The sequence below is a fragment of the Nothoprocta perdicaria genome, unplaced genomic scaffold (assembly GCF_003342845.1).
Source record: "Nothoprocta perdicaria isolate Ctin4 unplaced genomic scaffold, notPer1 scaffold_75, whole genome shotgun sequence".
NCBI classification, from domain to species: Eukaryota; Metazoa; Chordata; class Aves; order Tinamiformes; family Tinamidae; genus Nothoprocta; species Nothoprocta perdicaria.
The window spans coordinates 608,003-632,039 of NW_020456032.1; the positions used below are offsets into that span (position 1 = coordinate 608,003).

At 47.8% G+C, this 24,037-nt stretch overlaps 1 protein-coding gene across 1 annotated transcript; it reads left to right on the top strand.

Annotated features, from left to right (window-relative positions):
* The first annotated feature begins 6,571 nt into the window (after positions 1-6,571).
* Positions 6,572-17,833, top strand: FOXK2 (forkhead box K2). The gene is made up of 8 exons (XM_026051442.1): positions 6,572-6,758; positions 9,336-9,483; positions 9,943-10,089; positions 12,811-13,004; positions 13,575-13,750; positions 14,601-14,897; positions 15,133-15,342; positions 17,596-17,833. Exons 1-8 carry the CDS (start codon positions 6,712-6,714, stop codon positions 17,790-17,792), a joined length of 1,416 nt encoding a protein of 471 aa, XP_025907227.1. The 5' UTR covers positions 6,572-6,711; the 3' UTR covers positions 17,793-17,833.
* Positions 17,834-24,037: the final 6,204 nt, after the last annotated feature.

The window sequence follows — 24,037 nt, forward strand, 5'->3', positions numbered from 1 at the left end:
CGGCCTTGGGACATCAGCATCCTTAGGTGGGAGGTGGTGATTGATGGCTGCAGCTTTGGGAGAGGAGACTGAAACACGTCTGTCCTCTCCCTTGAGCACACAGGCAGGTTTAAGGGGGATGCCCAGCTGTGCAGCCCACCCCAGGCCGCCGTGGGTCGGGTTCAGCATTAAAGCGTCTCGTGGGGCGCAGGAGCCAGCTCTGGGAGCCGCCGTGGGGCGCAGGCCTCCGCCGAGGCCGCATGCGGCCTCTTGGCTCCTGCAGTCACCACGGGCTGAGGCAGAAGGGCCTCTCTGTGCCTCAGTGCGTGTGTCACAGCACGGCCTCGCCTGCGCGTTCAGTTGCGGTGAATAGCAAAATGCCAGGCGCCRTCCGCGTTCAGCGACGTGCCTCTTAGCGGTTCGATCTGCTTTGCCCGTTGCCYTTATTTTGCAGTGAACAGTGTTGCCCTTAGCCTGTTCCACGTGAGCTTCTGCATCCCCAGAGCAGGGCTGGGGAGCCGGGCAGGTGTCCCTGGGTGCCCTGGTGCAAAGCAGGGCTCGTAGCCACGCTGCTTGGGTTCAGCACTGGCCACGAGGCCTCTGCTCCGGAGAAGGGCTTTTGGAGCGAGCGTCAGTGTCTCGGTGAAAGTTTGCACTTGCTTACTTGGGAATAGGAAACCAGCACTAAAGGCAGATACCTGCAAGGAGGAATGGATGCTATTAAAAAGACAATCTTGTTGCAAGTGTTTTGTTTCTGCCTTTTTTTTTTTTTTTTTTAACAGGAAACTGTTGTATTATAGAGCTATGTCTGTGCCACGGGGGCTTGCAACAACCATTTGAGATTTGGCAGAGGTAGGGACCTGTTATCTTTTAGACGCCTTTGGATTTGTTTTTATAGTTTAGGGCAAAACCTAAGGATCCAGACCACACAACCTGCCTCTCAGGCTGCGGCTTTGTGTACGGAGATGCTAAATACTCGAAAATGCAGTGTTTCCATAGGCGGAGTTTCTTTTGTATTCGCAGGCTGGGGAGCCTCAAATTCCAGAGGCATTACATGAGCAGTTTTAATGAATTAGTGTCTGGTTTTCCTGCAGCAGATGTGACAAGCAGCTTTATAAGCTGCTTCCCATCGATCGCTGTTTTCCAGCTCTTTTGTGTCTTTCTTTTGCTTAGAGAAAAGCAACGAGGAGCTTGGTTTCTACAGTAACTGCTGCCTACATTCTTGCCTGCAGGCCAATTTCTCTCCCAGTTCCTGCAGCCTGTGCAGGGCTACTGTATTGAATTTCTTTATTTTATTTATTTTTTCCCCTACCCTTCTTGTCGGTTTAAATATTTCACCCTGTGAGAAAAGGGGTGAGCGTGCGGTGGGAATTTGTGTGCTTGATATATGGATTTCTGATTAACAAGAGCACATTTGCAGGGCTGCAGCAAAACTCCCTTTTTTTTTTTCTTTTTCTCTTTTTTTTTTTTTTTTTTTTCTCCGCTGCTGCTGATCAATACCAATATTTCTGGGGTCGGTAGTTAGGGAAAATTAATTGGTGCCTGACAGCTAAAGCAGGATCTCTGAAATTTGGCCTAGCACTTTTGTCACCGCTCGATCTGCAGCAGAAGAGTGGGGGAGAGGCAGCGAGATCAGCATTAAATCATTCATGGAATCCACTGCGTTTCAGTGAAATTTGTTGCAGTTGGACAATTTAAGCACGTGTCCTTTCGGGCTTGACTTTTAAATGTCCTTTCTGAGCGAAATAGCGGCTAACGTGAAGCTAAACATCCATTGCTTCTGATCGTGTCACCTCCTGACATGTGGAAGAAAAGCTGAACGTCCGTTTCAGACCAGAARGGAGATTTAGCACTCGGGTCGTATTTGATGCTTGGAGTTTGGGAACGTTCCCATCAYCATCCGTGATTTTGTAGCATCTTTTGGCATCATGGGCTTGTTCCAGCTCCTTCCTCATGTGGCTTTGCGCTGGTCCTGTAGTGACCAGCAGCAGCTCTGCAAACTTCTCATGCACTTACCAAAACTCAAGTGGAGGAAAACCCAGCTGATTTTTCTTGAGCCAGTCATGTACAACTGCTTTAAAATGTTGATTCTGCTTTAAAGCAATTTAATTTATCCTTTTAATAAATGTCATTTTTGTTGATTTATTTAGGTCGCAAAAAGATGGTTCCCTTCTGCAAATGCACTGCAGTATTGACCCACAGTTCAATTATTTTTAAGGCTTTGGCCTGTGCTTAACTCCTGGAGGTGAATAATTTAGTACGCGTGTTCTTAGTGCTGAATTATCAGAAGCGCTTTGGTGTAGAGGTCGGAAGATGGGCAGGTCAGACAAGACAGCGCGGATCCCGGCCAAGGACGGGCCGAGCGGAGCGGCCGCTGGGGCCGTGGTGACAGAGCCGCTGCTCTTCCCAGGTGACAGAAGCACCTGGGTGCTGCCGAGAGCAGCTTGCGGCTGCTCTGAGCGTTTCTGCCGGCGTCGCGTTGCCCTGGGAGGGGAAGCAGCTCCGGGTCCTCCAAGGCGCCCCTTTCCTCGCCCTGCTGCAGCACAATACACAGACTATTCCAAGACTAAATAATTTACATGCAATGGTACTTTATTTAAAGAGCTTTTCCCCCCTAGCGTATTTATAACTGTTTTATAAGCAGTCATCTTCTAGTCCTTGTTTATTTACAGATCTGTTTGAAATAATAGCTAGTTTAAATGAGAATGACTTTCCTATTAGTCTGCAGTGATGAAATCGCTGAGAAATGAAGCCACCAAGGGAGCCAGGAGGCACTAGTGCCCCAAGGTCTCACAGGCAGGAATTCACCCCTTGCGTGAGATCCCTGCAAATTGCCCTTTAAAAATAACCGTGCTCCTGGGGGTGTTCACAGGCCCCCTGGTTTTGACCTGCTTGTCTCATTTTGGGTCCAAAAAGGTGACTTGGAAGCAGTACCTTGGCTTACGGAGGTCGCCCGTCCATGGCAGCGAGGCCGTATCTGTAATACGGCAATTTCTGTGATTCCTTAGTTCCCCAGTGAAAAAAGAGCTGGAGAAGGAGGTATAAACAGCATCAACGTTGTCTGCTCTCCCATCAAAGGAAACGTGCTCGGAAACCCCTTGGCTAGTGGTGCAGGTGATGGTGATTCTCGTGTCCGTGTTTTGGATCCCATGGCTGGGAGGGAACAGGCGCCCTCGTTTGCAGTCAGTTGATGTTTTCATTTAGCAGGATTGCAGACCTATAGGGAGGTTTTCCCTGCAGCACTGTTGAAGGAAAGGAAGCAAATACTGGAAATATTGATGTGACAAATGCACAGGGCTTTGCATGTTTCCCAGCAAGGCTGTTACCTGGCACCCTGCACAGATGCTGAGCTCTTTAAATAGCGGTAAGGCTGAGACTGGCAGGTCCCCATTGCTCTGCACGCTGCAGAGAGAGCATTAAGTCTTGTTTCTTGGGAGTGATTTGGAATAGTTTGGTGCTTCTTATGTCTTTTCCTCTCTCTTATCCTTTTCAGAAGTAACTTTAGTAAAGGAAGGAGGATTTTGGGTTGCATCTTGATCCTGTCGCTTCTGTTGCARTTTCTTGGCTTTCACCCTGTGTATYCTCCTCCTTGACACTCTGTARGAAGTACAGCATAGTAATCACCATCATAATAAACATATACAATTATTTAACGGTGTGACTGTTTGTTTCCGAGATGGCAAAAATAAGATTGGTGTATCTGCTAAATAGCACTGTTTGTTTTCATCTCTTAGGTACCTGTCACATTTTCCATCACAGACCTCTAAATACAGCTCCTCTGTAAACCTTCCTTAGCGATCTGTTTGATCGGTCTTTGGGATTGATTTGATTTCTTATCTTTAATGGGATCTCCTTCCTAGCAAGATAAAATGGTAGTTGGTTGAGTAGATGAGGTGTAGAGAGAACAGATTTTGACTTATTTTTGCAAGCACGTTGTGTGGATGCAGCTCTTCTCTAGCACCTCTGCTGTGGCCGTGTTCCATAAAACGTTAGCGAGCCCTTGGAGCAGGAGCGCAAACGAGGCTGAGCGGGCTCTGCTGCTTCCCCTCAAGCACGGGCAGTGAAAGCCTGAGCTCAAACCCAAAACGATGGAAACGATGTCATATGTTTCCATTGATGCATTATTTATTCATTTATTGCATTTGTCTGTATTTCAACTATTAAAAAAAGCCAGCAATGCTGCTATCAGAAGATTTGCTTGCAAACATGAATCCAGCAACTGATGCAGTAGCCTTTGGGGCACGTGGAGATGGGGGAGTCGTCTGTAAGAACATTGTGCTTCCAAGCACAGCAGGTGGAGTGTTGAAGTCTGGCAGCGTTGCCTTCACGTTTTGGATCTCCTGACCACGGACTGATGGGTSAGAGCTCCTGCCTTCTGTGTCGTGCTCGATGGGCAGCTCTGCGCTGGGCCAGAGCTGCAGCCTCACCTAGGAAGATGAAGCAGCTCGCAGATCCTCTCAGCACCGCGTGTCTCCAGGGCAGATAATGCATTAAGACCGTGCAGTAATGTGGTTTTCTTTCTTTAATATGTACCTGTTAGTGTGATTATGGAACATACCTTTTCTGTGTCTTTCTGTGTCTTTTTGGTACTCAGCCTCCTATCTGCCTCATGGCACTGCCTGCTAGGCGAGAAGTCTGACCAGTGAATGAGCAGCTTGACCTACGACCATGTCTTCCTGCCTTGCTCCTAAAAGTCTGGTCTAAAAGGTCCCAAGCTGCATGCTCAGGTCAGGAGGAGCCTCGGACAATCCGTAGCTCATCCTGAAATGTAAGCCGGTCTCCCRGTCCAGCTCCCTGCAGGGATGGGTGTTTCCTATTCACTGTGAAGGCTCTGGCAACAGACACCTCTGGCAACTGTCACCTGCATGTTGGCTTGAGGAGCAGTGTCGTCATTACCTGAAATGTTCAGAAACCGCTTGGGTTTTTTTATTAGCAAAACATCTGAGGCCCCTTTAGCTTGTGGCTGCAGTGATACAGAGATAAAAATACTTCCTATGGGGCAGAAGTAAAGCGAGCAGTTCCTGAAGACTGTGAACACCCAGAAATGGGTCTGTTTAACTCCCCTGCTGACGTGCACCTGCGGGCTTTTGGCAGGGGTTGTCTCCTCATTTAGTGCTGGGAACATGTCCTGGAAATAGGTGGCCTGTTAAATGTGCCCGCGGGCCATACGGGCAGGCAAGGCCGGGGCAGAAGGAGAGGCCTGTGCTGCTGCTTTGGCTCTTCTTCCTCCTCCCTCCGAAGTGCCCAGGGTGGGTATCTGGTGTGTTGGGGGAACATCACAGCACGTGTGCCCGTGTGTGACGAGAAACGCAGCACAAAGCCCCTGCCATTGCAACCCCGTGCTCTAARCCACGCTTAGATGAAGAAGGGAGAGAGCAAAACATGTGAGAGCCGCCGTGTTTTCCACGTGTAGTCGCGCGCTCCTCCCCGTTCCTGCGTCACTCGGGAAGGGTTTTTCTCGGAGCGGGGATGGCTTCTGTTTCTGCGGCGCGTCCTGCGCCTCAGCGCCGGCTTGGCCCTGCTCCAGAGCCCTCGCTCGGCCTCGCSGCGTAAAGCGACGCCCGCCCCACAGAACAGCTTTGACAGCCTCCTCCCAGGGCCACCTCCAGCTAGGGCTGGCAGCCGCCTCTGCCTTGGGCGCAAGGCGGGGTAAAAACAACCATGTTCGGTGCCAGTGCCCTCAAACAGTTTAATTTGAGCAAGACAGGGAGTCGGGGTACCCGGGCCGGGTTTGGGGGCTGCTTTTGCTGAGGGAAAATAAAGCGTCTTGTTTGCTCAAGCTGTATTTACTGAGAGGTCATAAATAGTCTCTTCTGCGCGTTGGCCTCCGAGGGCCTGCGCACAGCCCTGTGCAGAGGCACGTGGTGCATGAATTATATTTTGCAAATAAAAAAAACCCTCCGCAATATTTRCACATCGTTTATTTCCTAAATATTGAGATTATCATTTAAATTTGAGGGAGGCAGGAGAAATGTAGAAGCGAGTAATCTATAAAAATGGTCAATTTATGGAACATTAGCTGTTAAATTCAAATGTAAATACGGAATATATCTGTTGTAGTACAACAGCAAAATAGCCCACAAATGTGCAAATGCTGAGGAGCAGAACTGAGATATGTTTAACTAAATGAGTGTTTTTAGGAATGGGAGAGGAGGAAAAAAAAAAGCTTTTTAGACAGGTATGGAGACTGCAGAGGCCTCCTTTCTGCAGGCATTTGTGTTCCCCCTAGTTTTGATATTACAGGTGCGCTCGCTTGTTCGCAGGTGCAGCGGCCTTCGTTGCTCCTTCGTTACTGCTGCGCAGCGGCCTCGTGGCCTCCTTTGGGGACAGCGGGGAGATCGGGGTGACCTGCAGGAACCGCAGAGATGGGCCAGATGCTTGTCACAAATAAGTGATTTGTTTATATTTCTGCTCCAAATTTAGCAAACAAAACCAAAACAAAACAAAAAAAAAAAAAGCAATTGGACATCTCTAAATGCTGGTGCTCACAGTTAGTTACCGAAGACACCAGCACGAGTTGCGCAGAAGTCGTTCCTTCCAGCAAACAAGTCGCTTATACCGTGTGTTTTCCTTTTTCTTTGCAGCTGTACCTTCAGGTTTCCCAGCACGAACATCAAGATCACGTTCACAGCCCTGTCCAGCGACAAGAGGGAAAAGCCGGAGGCGCCCGCGTCGCCGGTGAAGCCCGTGCAGCCGCAGATCTCGCCCCTCACCATAAACATTCCAGACAACATGGCGCACCTGATCAGCCCCCTCCCGTCCCCCACCGGCACCATCAGGTATCGGAGCCGCCCGGGGCCTGTGGCCGTGCGCGCCGCGCGGCTCGCGCTTTAAGTGTTCTGCTGCTGTGCTTAAATGTAAGTTGAAGCTCGGGGTAAGCGCCCTCGGAGAACGTGGCTTCCGCCTCTGAGGATGGTTACGTGAGCAGCCTTTCGGATTCCCGGTGAATTGGGGAGACGTGTAGCACTTGGCTCGGGATTCGGGCTCCTAGGACAGCAAAGGAGCGGCAGTTTTTCTCGCCTTGCMCATACCTCAAGAAGTTTAGATTAGTTTTTGCTTTTTAGCTTTGTTTTGCTTATGGGAATCCTTTCAGTGAGATAAATCTCGGTTATTGAGATCCCCTTTGAAGGATTTTGATATCCGCTGACTTAATTACACATATCATAAAGTGTCAAAGTGTTTTGATCCTCACAGCCTCCTTAAGCTCATCAACAGGAGGAAAAAAAAAAAAAAAAAAGATACTATTTTTACCAGCTGTTCATCATTACAATGGGAAACAAACTGATCTCGGGCATCAGAGAGGATTTGTTCTTGAGTAGTCTTTGCTGGAAGTAAATGGAAGTTTCCTGGAACATCATTAAATGTAATATGAGGAGTTTAGAACAGGAAAAGCTTTTTGCATKGGGAGGTAATTTGGGTTCGGGACTTGCTGTCCTGGTTAATGTCGTAATTGAAGCTGTCACCTGCCTTTTCTTTTTTGGGAGCAAATTTGCTTAAGCATAAGCTAGCAGTCCTCTCAAACTCACAGAACTTCTTCAGACCAAATTTTTAAAAGTCAGAAAGTTCAGGAGCAAGAATRTCATGTGAATGGAGCTGAAGGATGTGTTTCAGAAATTGCATACGAGCTTTTGCAGGTTTTGTTTTCCTCTCTTACATCCTGTATCTTCACTTGAGTGAAGCACTGCAAAAATCATATGCTTATTTTTTTCTTCTTAATTGTAGATCTTGTTAATGAAATATGAATATAATGATAATTCACTTCCTGCTTGCCAGCATCTTGATCTCAATACTGTAGTGTTGAGTGTCCGCCATGTCAATAGTGAAATTAGAGAGAAAAGAGATCTAGACTTGACTGTGTAACAGGTTTATTTTCTTAGTAAACTTCAGGGGAAACATATCTTGCCCAAGAAATGACAGAGCAGCTCATAAATATTTCAGATAATACCRCATACATCATCACAGTCTTTGCCTCACTATCAATTTTGTGATTCTCTTCAGGGCTTTCATGMACCTGTTGAGCTACAGTTTATTACAGGGGAAGAAAAAGCTGACAGTTTTGAATCTATTTTGAGAGCAAAGCTTGACAGTTTCTCTTCAAATCAGCCTGTTTTGTAGAAGACTTGTAAACTTGCTTTGATTATACCATATGTGTCGCTTTGTCAATATATGCTAAAGGGAGCTCAGTAGGATGTTGTCAGTTGGTATATGAAAACATAGAACAGCAGTGACCTATATTTAAAAAAAAAGGAAAGAAAAAAAAAAAAAGAAAAAGAGAGTTACATATTTTTGGCTCTAGTTGAGGATTCTTCCATGCAGAGCTCTAGAAATCCAGTGTTCCTTGCACAGTGTGTCACAAGTAGCAAATCATTGGTGCAGGATTTCTGGTGATGAGAAGCTTGAACCCAATTTTTTTAATACGTATGTACGTGCACACATAAAAAAAAAAAAAAAAAGTGTGTGTGTATATATATATATTTATGTTAACGTGCCTATATAATGTGTGTTAAAACTATATATATAGAAAGAGATAGATATGACAGTTGTTGACAGTTAATATATATGTATGTGACACACAGTTGACTGACTTCAACTCTATCTTCAATTATTCAAAAACGTACATACTTTTTGTAAAAAATATTCCTGTATCCTAATTCACTTRTTTGTCGATGATTTTTCCTGTGTAACAGTTTCCCATATTTGTTCAGTTGACTTAATACTGAGTAAAACTAGACCAGTCAGTGCTAATGTATCATATTTATAGGTATTTGTGTATTTTTTAAACATATAAATGTATGTGTTTGTATACACACCCCAGCAAACACTTAAAATCATGTAGTGTTATATTTAAATAAGACCTTTTTTCTCTCTCGTGGCTTGTAGCGTTATATTTTCTCCAATGTGCAAATATACATGAGGAGAGCTGCTCTCTTTTGAGCAGACTGAATGCAAGCATATGTCAGGAATTTCACGCAAGGTCTGTTTCTTGTTTTCAGTGAGTGTCYCTAAATGTGTGGTTGCTTCAGCAGTTAAAATGGACTTTTCTGTTGGCAAATTCTACACAAATACAATGCAGCCTAATAAATCAGTTAGTCCGTTTTCCTTTGAGGAGGAACATCTGAGTCGTGTTTGACAGGTTTCTTCCTCTAGTGATTTTAATTCCAGTGGATGAGTTAGAAATGCTTGGAAAACGGGATTTGTAATGGAAATGGTGACAGATACTTAACTGCAGGCCAGGAGCTCTAGTTGGTGGGCTTTTCTGGAGGGGGAAGAAAGCAGAAGAAAAGCTTTTTGATTAGACATAATGTGGTGATATACTGTATAACAAAATAGTAGGATCTTCTCTTTATGCTCTACAGTGCTGCGAATTCCTGCCCGTCTAGCCCCCGTGGTGCAGGCTCTTCAGGGTACAAAATGAGTCGTGTGATACCAGCTGACCTACATTTAATGGCAGACAATTCGCAGTCGGAGAACGACAAGGAAGCTTCGGGTGGAGACAGCCCAAAGGTAAGCRGTGGTGGCGGTCGCCATCCCTAGTCCAGTCTAAAGCAAAGGTAACGCCAGGGTATTTTATTTGCCAAACTGTCTGCGTGAAGCCTCAATTTGTCGCTGAGCGCTTGAAAAACAGCACAGAGGTTTTTGTGATCAGGTGCAGCGTTTGTTTTGTTGTTTTTTTTTCCCTGTTCGGGAGGGGACAGTATCGATTTTTACTAATATAGTTGTTTATAGGCATTTGAAAATTAGCATTCTTCAAAATTTGTGTTTGCAGTATTTATGATTATCTTATGTTCTGTTAATCAGAAGAGTTGAATGTTATTAGCAGCTGCTTCTGGTTGAAGATTTGGGTTATGAAGAAATGCCTTAAATCCAATTAATTGGGTTTTGTTACTTTAGTTTAGGAAGGCGGGGTGTGCATCTTTAAAGCTTATTGATGCAGACTTTTTTTTTTTCTCTCCTCTTGTACAGGATGACTCTAAGCCACCTTACTCCTATGCACAGTTAATAGTACAAGCAATTACAATGGCACCTGATAAGCAGCTTACACTAAATGGAATTTATACGCACATAACTAAAAATTATCCATACTACAGGACAGCAGACAAGGGCTGGCAGGTAAATTTGATTTATTTTTATTTTTTTAAGTTCTTAGTAATCCTGGTGGCTTTAAAAGGTCATTGACATTGTKTAAAACATGTAAGTTTATTTTCAGTTTGAGCCTAACAGCCCCTCTTAAAAACCATTTGTCATACAAGTGGGACATTAAAATGTTTGTGTGCTGTTGTTTCTCTGCAAGAGCTCCAACAGAGCAGAGAATTTAAATCATCCTGCACCCGAAACATTCCTTTAACACAGTCTCCAAACCTCTGGTAGGGTTGCAGGCAGACTTCTGTGGAAGAAAAACACAACTAGTCCTGTGGATTTGAAAATATGCATGCTATCTAGGAACATAGCTGGGTTCTGTAGCTTATAATTGTGTGCACATGTGTATTCCCATCTTAAGATAAAATGAACACACTAAATGTTAGACGTGCAGACTTATTTGGAAGTGGTCTCAGCCGTGCAGCACAGAGACCTGCTGCTCTCCCACACTGGCAGGTTCCTTTCTCACCGGGGCARCGCTGCCCGTTTGTGAACTTGCTCATTCCCTGCTGGCTGCACCAGACCCCAAATACTGTAAAAAGAAAAAATAATTTCTGCTTTCTGTGTATTTTGAACGAGAGCAAGCTCAGCGTTTGCCAGGATGACTAACGGAGCATGAATCAGCTTGGCAGACTGCTGGCAGATGGGGTGGGAGGCCGGGGCCGTTGGTGCCGTTTTTAGCGGCGCGGCTGGCGGGGCTSGGTCGTGCCCAGCCCGCGCTGTCCGTCACACAGCTCATTCCCTGCTGGACAGCCYGCATGGGGGTTACGTTCAGGGAATAACATTTGGAGGGGCCAGGGGAGGGGAGAGCAAGGAGGTGCCAGCGCTCTGCACGCTGCACCCGTGGGAGGCCGGAGACCCTGGCACAGGAGCAGCTCTTCAGTGTCAGTCCTGCACTTGCTCGTCCTGGCGCCTGTATGAAAGCTGCATTGCTCTCACAAGAATTCCAATATACAGCTGGGCATGTCACTTTTATTAACTTCTTGCTAATGATTTACCTAGGCCAGGACTTAGTGCCTCTTACTGGGAAGAAGCCGGTGGTCTGAATCGGCCCCTTTTACACACAAGTAACGCGGAATCCCGGCTGTGGCTGCACCAGCGGGTCTCTCTTCTCACTAGGACCACGTTTTTAAGATGTTCTTGTGCTTCTCGTTTACTCTCCTGAATATCTGTGTGTACTGCACTCCTTTCACGCAAGCGCCTTGTAACCAAATACATGCACGTGGTGTTACACGTTGTTCAAACGTTGGTATTAGATCAGCATGCATATTTAGGGGAATAACACCTAGGAAAAATGAGGTGGTGGACACAGGCACAAGCTATGTTCCAGAGTAATTAGTGCCTGCTCATAAAAGACTCATAAAGGCAAGTAGAAAGCTGAAAATGAGCTGCTGTTCACTAAGTGGTCACATACGGTGCTGGAAGGCCAACAGGTATAGCCTGGACCTCAGGAGCCATGCTGGCCTCGAGGTATTACAATACAGTTAGTGTAAATAGCATGATTGATACCTTAATATTTGAAAATACATGTATGTATTATGAAAAATATATAGTACATATATGTCCGTAGTACATAAATTCTGCACCTCCCTAAACAGTTTTGAGGTATCTCTGTCCTTCATTATATAAAAGTCTGATTTTGTAGGGAACCTGAGTCCTCTCACTTGACCTTATTTTAGCAGGTCCTTTTGGATTTCATCTTTTATTCTAGCATATATATTCTAGCATAAATACAATTCATACACATGTTCTTGGCATGTTTCTTCTGTTTCACTTTTTGGCAGGGAAAACCATATCTGGTTTTATTGGTTTGCATTTAAGAAACCATAAATGGTTATCATTGCCCTAAGTTTTTGAAACTTGGTGCCAAAGTCATGAACTCGGACGTTTTTAAAAAAATGGCCTTGAAAAAAAGGATTTGTGTTTCATTTTTGCAATTTTTGAAGACATTCTTGTGATGTAAAGCTTTTTTTGCTGCTGCTTTTCCCATTTTTCGGGAAAGGTTTTGAATTTATACACTTGAAAAATGGGACATGCGCAAAGCTGAGCACAGATATGGGCACTTACTTGAGCTCATTGGCTGTTTCCTACACCTCTAYCAAAGCGTTTTGTGTTTTTGCAGCCAAATGAGGATAAAGCAGCGTGCAGGAGCGGGGCAGGAAGGCCCCGCCGAGGCGCTGCTGCCACACGTTGCTCTTTGTAACACGCTGAACCTCTGGTGTCCTTGCTGAGGCAGCCTGGACGGGGGCACTCCCAGCCATCCAGCTGCACTTGCAGCTTGTATAACTTAACCTTTTCCTCACGCATTGCGGAGATTATCGTGCAGGACTGCAGCCGGTGTCTGCTGAGTTTTAGTCGTCCTCTCCAAACCACCTGACACTTTCTTGGACACCTGGGAACTATTTTGTACTCAGATAATCGGTAGTGATGCAATTTCGAGAGAGTTAAACGGGATTCCTGACACTACTTGGTTAGCAAACTGTTGTTGAATGATTGGGAAAGACTTGGGGGGGGGGAAGGTGCCAGGGGCCTTTCCTGGGCTGGCGGCGCTGCCCTCATGGCACTTGAGCCAGTTGTGTGAAGGAATTAAGAGCTGTGCCCTGAGTGTCCTATGGTCCAGGCTGCTGCGGGAGGCCGTGTGCTGACTTGAGAAAAAGTTATGTGAATTCTGCGTTGTTTTTTTATGTTCCATAGAATTCAATACGCCACAATCTCTCTCTGAATCGTTATTTCATCAAAGTCCCGCGTTCCCAGGAAGAACCAGGCAAAGGCTCATTCTGGAGGATAGACCCTGCCTCTGAAAGCAAATTAATAGAGCAGGCTTTTAGGAAAAGGCGGCCTAGGGGAGTGCCTTGCTTTAGAACCCCTCTGGGACCACTCTCTTCTAGGTAAGGAAAACCAGCTCAACACCCCTCTCTGGCTGTTGTTTAATTGCCAGGCTGACGCGGGCTCGCTCGTTTGCTCTACAGTCACTGGTTTAGCTCCTTTAATTTTGACCAGACGCGGTATTTGAGTGCGGCTTGGCTTTACGAGGAGGCTGCCCCGTTCACTAGGCAAAGCAAATGACCACATCTGAGCTCTTTCTTCCAAACAACAGTCTGCATTTTGTTGGACAGCATTTCCGCGCTACCGGCGGTGGGGGAATAACGAGGCTTTGAGTTACCCACCACGGAGCCGGAGCCTTCCTGCAGGCGCAGGCTGCCTTCCTGCTTGCCCTTCGGGCAGGGTTTGCTCAGCATTCTCCCTAGGGGAGACGCTGCTAACACTCCATGTGTTGCGTGGACGGCCAGCCCGAGGAAGCACCGGCCCTTCTGTGCCGCTTGGGGTTTGGAGGTGGYGCGGCCGGGGGCAGCGGGCATGAGCGTGCTCGCTGGGACGCGGAGGTGCCCATGCAGGCGCTTTCCAGCGAGGCCATGGGTGGTTAAAACACATCGGCCGCTGCTTTGGCTTTTACACAGAAGTGCCCCRGCCTCTCCCAACCACTCCGGCGTGCTGTCCGCACACTCGAGCGGAGTGCAGACCCCCGAGAGCCTCTCCAGGGAAGGATCGCCCGTCCCCATGGAGCCCGAGCCGAGCGCCATCCAGCCAAAATTAGCGGTCATACAAGAAGCACGATTTGCACAGAGTGCCCCAGGTGAGAGCCTGGCAAGCCGCGGAGCGCTGCGGGTGGGAGGGCGCTGGTGTGTTGGAGCCGCTTCGCGTGGACAGCAAAACACCAGCCTGCGTGTAACCTGATGACGGTGGGAGCGAAGCCTTGGGAAGCAGGTGAGCRCGCCCGGTAGCGCCCGCGACACCCAGCAGGGTTTGTTATGGGTGCTGTGCGGAGCCCCAGCGCCTCGGTGCTCCCACGCCGTGCAGCACCGCGCGGGCTTGTAACGGCCATCGCTTCCCCTGGAAACAGGCTCTGGCTCGCTTAGAAAAAATAGATTCATGGGTTACAGTAGTAACCAAATGCCTTGTTTAACAGAATTTCTGAGTATTTCYTATCATGGATTCATCCGTGATAAGAGTTTTCTTCCAAGGGGGTAGTGGGAAAGGGAATCCTTTGTTCCATTACTCTAGTTGATACATGTTTTTCCATTCTTTTTTTTTTTTTTTTTTGGTGATATTCCCTTCAGAATTTCAGTGACTATCTTAATATTTCCAGATTTTTTTGCAGCAAAGTTGAGCAGCAGCAACCAGGCTTTTCGGGTCCTGTTTTTTGTGCAGTTGCAGAAGTGCTCCACAAAACTCCTGAAGCTCATCTTAGTTTCCTGTGGGAAGTAATAGTTTTAGCAAGCAACTATAAGCCTAGCTTTGGCAGTCTGGCTGTGCTTAGAATAGCCCTGTGTCCTAATCTTTATAGTCAGGTTTATTTTTTGGGTTGTTGAATCAAGCAGCAGTCAGTCCTTCGAGGCTTCTGTGCTAWGTGTGAAAGGATTAATGTCCTAGCAGAAAGTGCTCCAATCACAGCCTAATTTTTACCTTTTTTTTTTTTTTGCTAGGATCACCTCTCTCTAGCCAACCTGTTTTAATTACTGTACAACGGCAGCTACCACAAACTATTAAACCTGTCACCTACACTGTTGCAACTCCTGTGACGACAACAACATCCCAGCAGCCTGTAGTGCAGACGGTTCACGTTGTTCACCAGATACCAGCTGTGTCCGTCACAAACGTGAGTGGATTAGCACCAGCAAACACTTACACGGTAGCTGGACAGGCGGTTGTCACGCAAGCTGCGGTGGTAACCCAGCCCAAGGTGGAACCTCAAGAGAACGGAGACCACAAGGAAGTGAAAGGTGAGAGGAGCGTGCGGCTTGGGGGTCGAAATGTCCTGCAAGATGAAYACCTGAAATGCTTGGTTGAATTGTTGGTTTTGCCTATTTTCTCAGATTTTTGTAATGTAATTTGTCTGATATGTTGAGGCCAGTAATAAAAGAGAATATTCTTTTTCATTCAAGATCTGATTTTATAAAATCAAGTGAGTTTGTTTTGTTTTTAATGCTTAACAGTGATTTTTCTTCTGTTTTTCAGTTAAAGTGGAGCCTATACCTGCTATTAGTCATGCTGCAATAGGAGCTGCTAGTCGTATCATTCAGACATCTCAGCCCACACCCCTACAGACAGTTACTATAGTGCAACAGGCACCTCTAGGTCAACACCAGCTACCAATAAAAACTGTAACGCAGAACGGAACGCACATAGTACCCATCACCACTGCGATACAAGGACAAGGCAACGCTGGTGCGTATGGCGTCCAAACAGTCTCTTGCTTTGTGAGTGTTAAAACTTGGCCAAGTGGCCAGTGCTGGGTCATTTGGAATTGCAGTCGTGTGCCTTTTGTGATTATTCTGAATGCTATCAAAGCTGCACACAAGAAGGTAGGTTACAACCTTGCAAGGGGTTGTTTCCTCCCTCTGGGTAAGAATTCCCGTTTCTTCTCGTTGATGCTTACCTGAGCTGCTGTTTATTCTTTTTGGGGTTCTTATAGGGATGCACTCAGTGATGACCCCCCATCTTCCYTCCTCAGTAAACTCAGAATAAAAACAATTTTTAAAAGAAGTTGCTCTAAAGCAACTAAGATGCCATTAAAATGATAACTGCTCCCCAGTGCTTTGGTCAAGAACCAGCCAGAAGGAGAGCAGCACGGAACTTGGCTTCCAGACTGGCTGTTCCACTTGTGTATCAAAGCTGTGGCAAGCAAGATGCTGCATTGAGAAGCGTTCGGGGAGCTTTGGAGACGGTCCCTGTGTGKCTGAACGTGGCCTTTCCCTTGGCAGCCTCGGCAGCCGCCGTGGGTGGCAGTGAAGGCTCCATCACAGCTCGCACAGAGGCGTTAGCTTTGGTTTGTGGGTGAATGTAATTTGTTTCAACAATTTCACTTTGAGATAATGTTATCTGGTACTGCAGTAACRTCCCTGTCTTGAAAAAGTCTTACGGGAATAATTTTAGGCTCTTAAGTCAATTTATTACATACGTTTCATCTCTGAAGTCTTACTGACGGAGTAAATGGTTTGGCTTGCTTCCTTTTTTGCCCTTTTTCCCTTCAGAACATTGGTTTTCCTACCCAGTTTTGGTACCTGTAGATCAGTGCTTCCACTTCACTTACAGCTTCAGTAAAGCAAATCCGTTGGCATCAGGTATCACTCTACACTCTTCTTGTCAGAAGGTGGTGAGTGAATGGAGCCAAGTAATGGGAAATACACTGAAAACAGTATTTTAGAAGTGTTTTTTTTTAATCTTTTTGTTTTTTTTGTTGTTGACTCTGAAGGCTGAGCAGATGTCACCGTGTTTCCTTAGGAGAGCCTGGCAGCTGCTCAGCATTTTTGAGCCATCTGATTCGGTGCAGGAACACAGTTCTAGTGCAGCTGCCTGTTTGAGCCTGTGCTGGGGGCACTTGAAGTCGCAGGGCTCTTTGCTGTGAAATTTCTGGGCTTACATGTCCTGCAAGGTGCTCCCGTTTCAGCCCTGTTCCYGTTCCTGGTGTCTCTGTCCCAGTAGCTCCTAAGGCAGCAGGAAAGSAGGCAGTTCCTGGGCAAAACATTCGAAGGGAGGCTAAGTCTACAGAAATACACCCACTGATGTGTGTGTGTGCACGGATGGGTGTTTGCACGTGCTGTGTGCGGGGACACGGGCAGCGGAGCCCCTGCAGCTCTCAGGTCTCGTCCCCAGCAGCACAGSCTGCTGGGGCTTTTTACTCCCTGCCCGTCTACTTGAAAGCAGTGAAACCCAGAACAAACTAAATTCTCGTATTTTGGAAGAAAATCCTGCAGTGCTGATGTTCAAGCACCGTCACCTACAGCTGCCAAGAGAAACTAAAACAAGTCTAACAAAGAAGACGTCCTTGGCACCTCGCGTGCAGGCCGTGCTAGCGGGGAACGCCGCCGCGGTACGGCTGAAGAGAGGGAGCCTGTGCAGAAAAGAGCGGCTGCTTTGGTGCTTGGATAAAACTTCATGAAATGCCACAACTGCCTGGTTATGCTGCCTGTTATTTTAGCAGTATGGGGATGGGCTGTTAAATAGAGCTACAGCCAGCTGCACAAGCCAAGTCCTCGCGCGAAGCTGGTGCTCCATGCGTCTTCATCTCGTGGCTCTGCGAGTGGCGTCGCTTGTGCCCAGCAGCTTGGGCTGGTGCCGCCCTGCCAGCTCGAACCGCGTGTTCAGAGCAGTCTGCAGGGCCAGGCCCTGCTCGGAGGGCACTTGGATTCACTGCTCAATTCCACTGGAAATTCCCGGGCGTGTTGGCTTTACGGCGTTTAACCTTTCTCCATCTCGGCTCCCCATTGACAAAATGGAGATATTTTCCCTTTCCCATCTTTGCCCTGACCTGTGTGGATGTTGAGTGGTTTGGGACCGGCTCTTCCAGGTGGTGGAGCTGGAGCGGCCGCGATCCCGGCTGCGCCTGCCAGCCCGGTGCCAACGGGGCCCTCAGCGGCAGCGCAGGGTGCCCGTCCCGGGGGGCGGCGCTGCTCACGCTCTTGTCCCCTCTCTCTGCAGCTGCGGCGAGTCCCCTGCACATGCTGGCGACCCACGCGTCCGCGTCGGCCTCCCTGCCCACCAAGCGCCAGAACGGAGACCAGGCCGAGCAGCAGGACCTCAAACGGATCAAAACGGAGGATGGGGAGAGCATAGTCATAGCCGTTAACGTGGACACCCCGCCCGTGGCAGTGAGTGACAAAGGCAGCCAGAACTAGAAACTTAGAGGAGTTTTCTTTCCTTTTCCTTTTTTTTTTTTTTKKTTKTTTTTTTTTWWWWTTWTWTYTYTTTTTTTTAATAAACTCCGTGGTGCCAAAAGGAGACACTTAACATAACACCTAAAACGTTGGAACATGTTCTCACGCAGTGGGGAAAGGGGCCCTGTGATCAGACTTCAACTTTCAGCACTGAAAAAAAAACAAAAAATAAAAAAATACCCAACACAGGTGGCCTTAAAACTTGGTAATTTAAAGTCAAACTGCAAAAGCATCTTGTTCCAGAGGCTGTGACCCCGCTCCTCCCTGCCCTGCTGAACTGTGCGCACTGAGAAATCCAGTGTTGGGGAGGGCTGCAGCTTTAAAAACAAATCTCAGCTGATGTAAGGACTGAGGATCTCAGTGTAACGGCCGCATGATAAGCGCTTAGTGTGAACTGGTTGCAAACGATTGTATATCCTCAAAGGGAACAGAGGCAAGGAGCCATTTCCTACATCTTGGCAGCTAGCCTTTCACATTGACCTACCCGATGCAGTTGTTGGTAGATAACGCAGTATTTTGTTGTTCACATGTGGAATTAGCAATTTTTGAGGTGTATTTTCATTTCTTTGCAAAATAATGGGGTCTTTGACATTTCAAATCACTCCATTTCTACTCCGGAAACTTTGGAATCACACAATACTTCTCATGTGAAATTTTGTTTGGAGAGGAAAAAAAAAARRARRAAARRAAAAAAAAAAAGAAGAAAAAAMTGAATGTAGGGTTTTTCGTGTTTTTTTTTTTTCTTTTTTAAACCAACGGAATGATTTACTTTTGTCTGTCCTGTTAAAGTTCAGATAAAGCTACTTTATTACATCTGCAAATTTTCATATTTTAGCAGTTGCCTGATAAATTTAATCCAATTTTATTACCATGTGTAGTGATCAAATGCTTCTTTGGGCTTGCATGTAACTGATTAGAAATTACAATGTAAATGAGCCGTTAACTGACGTAAAGAACTGCTATGAATTTGACCAGAGCTGCACTTATCTGTTTCTCTTTCTGCTACCTTTTGCTGTTTGTTACTTTGTGTTGACTTTGACTGTCCCTGGCATATTTTTCCAGTCTAAAGTAAAACAAGAGTCTCGCTTAATATTGTGTATGTTTAAGATAACAGACTGTTCTTCATTTAGAAAAGATAAAGTTCTTTATCACAAGTCCTTTTAAAAAGAGAGTAAAAATTATCTTGTCAGAGGTATATTCAATATTTTTAAGCTTAAGCACCCATCAGTAGAAATTAATCTGACCGGTTTCTCCGTAACACTTTTGATGTCCCGCGCGGCCCCGGGGGGTCTCCATTAAAAGTAGCTGTTGTGGTTTTCTAACAGTGGCTACCATATTATTATAATAAAAACAAAACAAAACAAAAAAAAAAAAAAAAAAAAAACCTTTTTTTTTTTTAAGTGTGTGTTCTGCAGTTGAACATTTTAAAATGTATCGGTAATTTCTCACTTTAAATGTGGTAATAGATTCCATTTTCTGTTTCAAAATGAAATTTAAACGTAAGGCTGCTGTTCAGTCTTCAATTCACACGACGTCTTATTTCTTTCTGCAGTAAGGTGAGTGGAAGCTAAGTAGTTGGCTTAATTTTAAACTCTGATTTTTGTCATTTTCTGTGATAATAATGCATTATTTATATTTCCTTTTCCACTACAAAAGGAAAAAGCAACTGTATTTTTCATGATGGACTGAACAGTTTGGAGTGGTTTATTTAGGCAGCTTTTGGGAACTATTTACCTAAAGACCAAATACAAGACATCTGTATTAAGTTTTGTGTTAATCCACAAAATGGAGCTGTTACAATGTCTCTGCAGATAATACATATTAAAAAATTATGAAAAAACTCTACACAAGCTGAATTTATAACAGGCATTTAAAAAATTATAACCTGAAAAGAAACATTTCTGTAAAACTGCAAGGTTTTTCTTTAGAGGTTTTAAAAAATAAAAAAAGTAAAGTTTTAACATACTTTTTTTAAGAAACAAAATCCAGTACTAGTAATTTAATTTGGTGTTGAATGAGTTGACTAGAATGTGGTTTATTTTCCGAAGTGAGAATCTGTTCACAACTAGGGCTAGGTGAATAATAGTGTATAAGATTTTTTTAAATAAAATTAAATTTTATTCAGCAAATTAAGCAAGTGGAAGTTCCTCASCAAGCGGCTGCAGCCTTCGAGGGAGGGTTTGGGGCAGGGGCTCGAGCCCCGCTGGCCGWGACGCGGGAAGGAGGCGGGAACCACAGGGCCAGGCCGGGGCCAGGGTGCCGGGGAGAGGCCGGACGCCCCGGAGTGGCAGCGAGGCCCGGACGGGCTGGAGCAGGATGGAGGCCGGGATGGCTGGGAGCGGGATCAGGTCGTGCCGGAGCGGGCGCCCGCGTGCCGCCTGCCCCAGCGCCGGGRGCTCCGGCCGCCGCCATCACGGTGCTCCAGGGCTGCGCGCGGGAGGCTCCATCTGGCGTCTCCGGAGGTTTGGCCGCTCCCGGGGSCTGCTGCAGCTCCGCCGTCGCTGTTGGTGCCTTGCGCTGCCTCCCGCTTCTTCTGCGCCCTTCCCACCGGCCTCGGCACTGGCTTGGGGGTAAGCGAGCAACGCACGCTGTCCTCGTGAGCGCTTGGGAACCCGCGCTCGCCTCGTCCCAGCTGCTCCGCTTAAGAAGCGGTCTGATCTGCGTTGCGTCGGTTGGGTTTTCTTCAAGAGCGTTGGGAGGTTGATGCCCCTTCCGCCGCTCCAGCGGATGGGATTGCTGCTTCCCTTGTTTCCCACACGTTACTGACAGGGAAGCGCCCGCTGCGCCAGCACCCTGCGCCCCGCTGTGCCCCGCGCGCCCGCGGCTCGGCCCCACGCCGCCCTGGCTGCCGACTGGGTGCAAATCCCGTGCTCATCCCCAAGGCACCTGCAGGGAGYCCTGACTGGGAAGGCCACCTCGCGCACGGCCTTCTGTGCAGGAGACCAAGTTGGAAAGATCCTGCTATTATTTTCATGCTGGTGACAGCGCAGATTGATACGTGTCCGTATTTTTAAACTGTTGCATTTTCTAATTACTTCAAATCCCAAAGTAGAGCTTCCCGRTCCCTCTTCAGATGGGTTTGAGCGCTCTGCTCGGTTCCTGCAGAGGTGGCGCCCACGGCCGCTGCCCCCGGAGGCGCCCGGGCGGCCACGACCCCCTCCCGCCGCAGCCGCCGCCCGGTGCCTCTCCCGGCCGCTCAGCAGGCGGGACGTGGAATTAAGACGTATTTTTAGCACATACAAAAGAGCTTCCCYGAAGCTGGGTTAGCGCTGGGGGCTGGTTGCAGGTGCATAGCCAGGGATTTCCAGAGACTTCAAACACTGCTGACTTTTTTTTTTTTTCTTTTAATACAGATTGCCACAATAAGAAAATATTTATTTTAAAATGTTTTAATCATCTGTGTGCTCTCCAGACCTGGTTGCTGTTAATGCTGGTTTTGGTCTTGGTTCGAACTAATTTGGACTCTCTGGCTCTCGTGCTTCTGGGTCAAGCASCAGAAAAGCTTTCAAGGCTGCTGGGGGGGCAGGTGATTCCACATCAGGCTTTTAAGAAAGTTCTGGAAGTGCCTGCGGAGGAATCAAAGGAGGGCGACAAAACCCTGGCGAGCAGCAGAAATGTCTGAGCTGAAGGAGCGTGACCTGGTCCTTGGAGAGCAGCTGGGTCTGCTGAASGAGCTCTCAAAGGGCCCTGGAGACGCGCGAGCGCATTCAAACCTGCAGAACCACTGGGGAGAGGAAGCGCTCGCAGGGAATGGGGAGYGCGGGGGCTGGCTCCGTGAGGCCGTCGTTGATGGAGGCATGTGGGGCAAGGGCGGCATCCTGAGCCGCTCCGGGCRCTCCCCACAGGCGGCTGTGACCACCAAAGCGCTTCCCGCTTCCTGTATATGAGCTAGGTTAATGGCCAGCATTCTTCAGCTTCACTGCTTAATCTTCTGTTTTCTACTGARGTGTGAATCCCTAAAGGTTTTTGAAAGAACTCTGTTCTGTGACTCTTGGTGCCTGCTGGCAAATACCTGGAATTGTGGCTGCTGCGCTGGCTGGTCCTCGGGTTGCGCTTTCTGGACTGCGAATGGTGGCACAGGTGCCTTGCAGAGAGAGGATAGAAATCGAGGGGGGGAAAGGACACGGCTGGGTATTTTAAGTATCAAAAGTTGTAAATCCATAGACTTAACAGCAAACAGCTGATGAATATGTATTGTTCTTCATAAATAGTGATAATTCTAGATTTCCTATGCAAAATCTCTTAACTTTTTCTGTACCTGTTTCCCTTCCAGTCCCAGGAGCTCTTGATTGCAAAGGGTCATTTCCCAAAGCCACGTCACAGAATCACGGAATGGCTGAGGTTGGAAGGGACCCCTAGAGATCACCCAGTCCARCCCCTGCTCCAGCAGGGACACCCAGAGCTCGGGGCACCCGGGCGGGTTGGGGAGATCTCCAGAGCAGGAGCCTCCCCAGCCTCCCTGGGCAGCCTGGGCCAGGGCTCGGGCACACGGAGCATGGAAGAGCGCGAAAGGCGCCTGGTTGGGCCTTCTGCCGTATTTTAAGACTTACCTTCTGGTAAGTTAAGTCAATCCCTCCCAGCCCATGAGGTGGGAGCCGCCTCCTGCCGCTGACTGCCCTGTTGCCRTCTCTGGCCTGAGCTTCCCCATCTGGCTGGGACTTCAAGCCTGTGATACCATAAATACACCCACCCCATGGCTGCATGGATTAACTGCTGCTACTTAACCCACTTAATCTGTCCAACTGCTGCTTAAGGCATGGGGTCGTCTCGAAGGGGTTAGTTCAAGTCCTGCTACCTGGCTGCTAGAGGTAGGTTGATCCACCGGCACCGAGCGCGAGGGCAGAGAGCAGCTCCGCGAGGAAGCCCTGGCCCAGCCGCAGGGACCCCACAGCAGGTGGGAAGATCCATTCCTTGGATTTCCAACCCCTTTCCTGTCCCAATAGCCTCTCTACTTACAGATAACGACTTGCAGCTGGTACAGGATGAAATCAAAGAGTTTAGGTGTGTGTTAAAGATGGGGCGAGTCCATCATTAGTTCCGGGGTGGTGGTTGGGTGGGGGGCTAGGGGTGGTTCCTGTTGCACCAGCAGGTGCTTGGGGAGGCTCCACGACATCAGCTCCGCTTTTCTCTTACAAGCCTGGAGCAGAAATGGTTCAAGCAGTGGCCTGGGCTATTTTTAGGGTGTGCAGCTGAACTGGCTCAGAACCAGCCTCCAGCTCTGCCCCAGCTCTTCCTGCAGCAGAGACACAGGGGCAGAAACGCTTCTTGTAGAAATCAGTCTCCCCCTTCSTCCCTCCCTGCTTCAACGAGGAGCTCCTCCGTTCCTGCTGCTGCTAGAGCTGTTCTAGGGAGCGACCAGGGTAGGGAAGGGGCCCGCRCCGGCGCTGGCTGCTCAGGACCAAGGGAGTTCGGCCTCGTTGAGGTGCCGCCCTCAGCCSCAGCCCGGCCGACACGCTCAGAACCGGCAGCTGGGCCGGGGACCCCTCTGAGCACCAGAGCTCCTCCTAAGGCTGTTTGTGATCCTCTAATTAAACTACTCCTTAATTAATACAGCAAAATTAGTCACTTTTATTTAAAAGAAATAACATATTACAAATAAGTGTGCAAAACAATTTTGGTGATTAAGTACACATAAAAGCAACATGCAAACTTGACATCAAGATCAGCGCAAAGGTTAGTCCTTAGTATGGTATATGACAGGAAAAGAAACTTGTCAACTTGGGGGGTGCAGCTAAACAGTGTTAGTGAACAGGGAAGCCAGCGCTGAAGCAGGGGTGAAGTTCAGTTTTGCAAGAGCCAGATCCCCTCCTCGCCCACCTGTGTCTGCCTCGTGCTCTATGCATCTCCCTGCAGCAGAAAAGACTATTTGAGCCCTAAAATGACTTGAGAGAGAAGAGGGGAAAAAAAAAGGAGAAAAAAAAAAAAAAAAAAAGAAAGAAAAAAGCAGTCAGTCCGTGTGCTCCCCCCTCCCCGCTCCTTGAGCAGCACCCCTCCTTATGCAACATCTCAAAGCCAAGAGCAGACAGGTTTCAAGCCGTGGTGGAGGAGCAGGGGGCCTGCGGTCCTGCCCCGCTGTCCGCAGGGAGGAGCGGCCCGACCCTCTCCAGTTGAGGCCGGGCAGGTCGGGAAGCAGCCGCTACAGCCAGCGCAGCGGCAGGGGCAGCGTTTCACCCTGGACGGGCTGCTCTGGCACGCAGGGCAGGCAC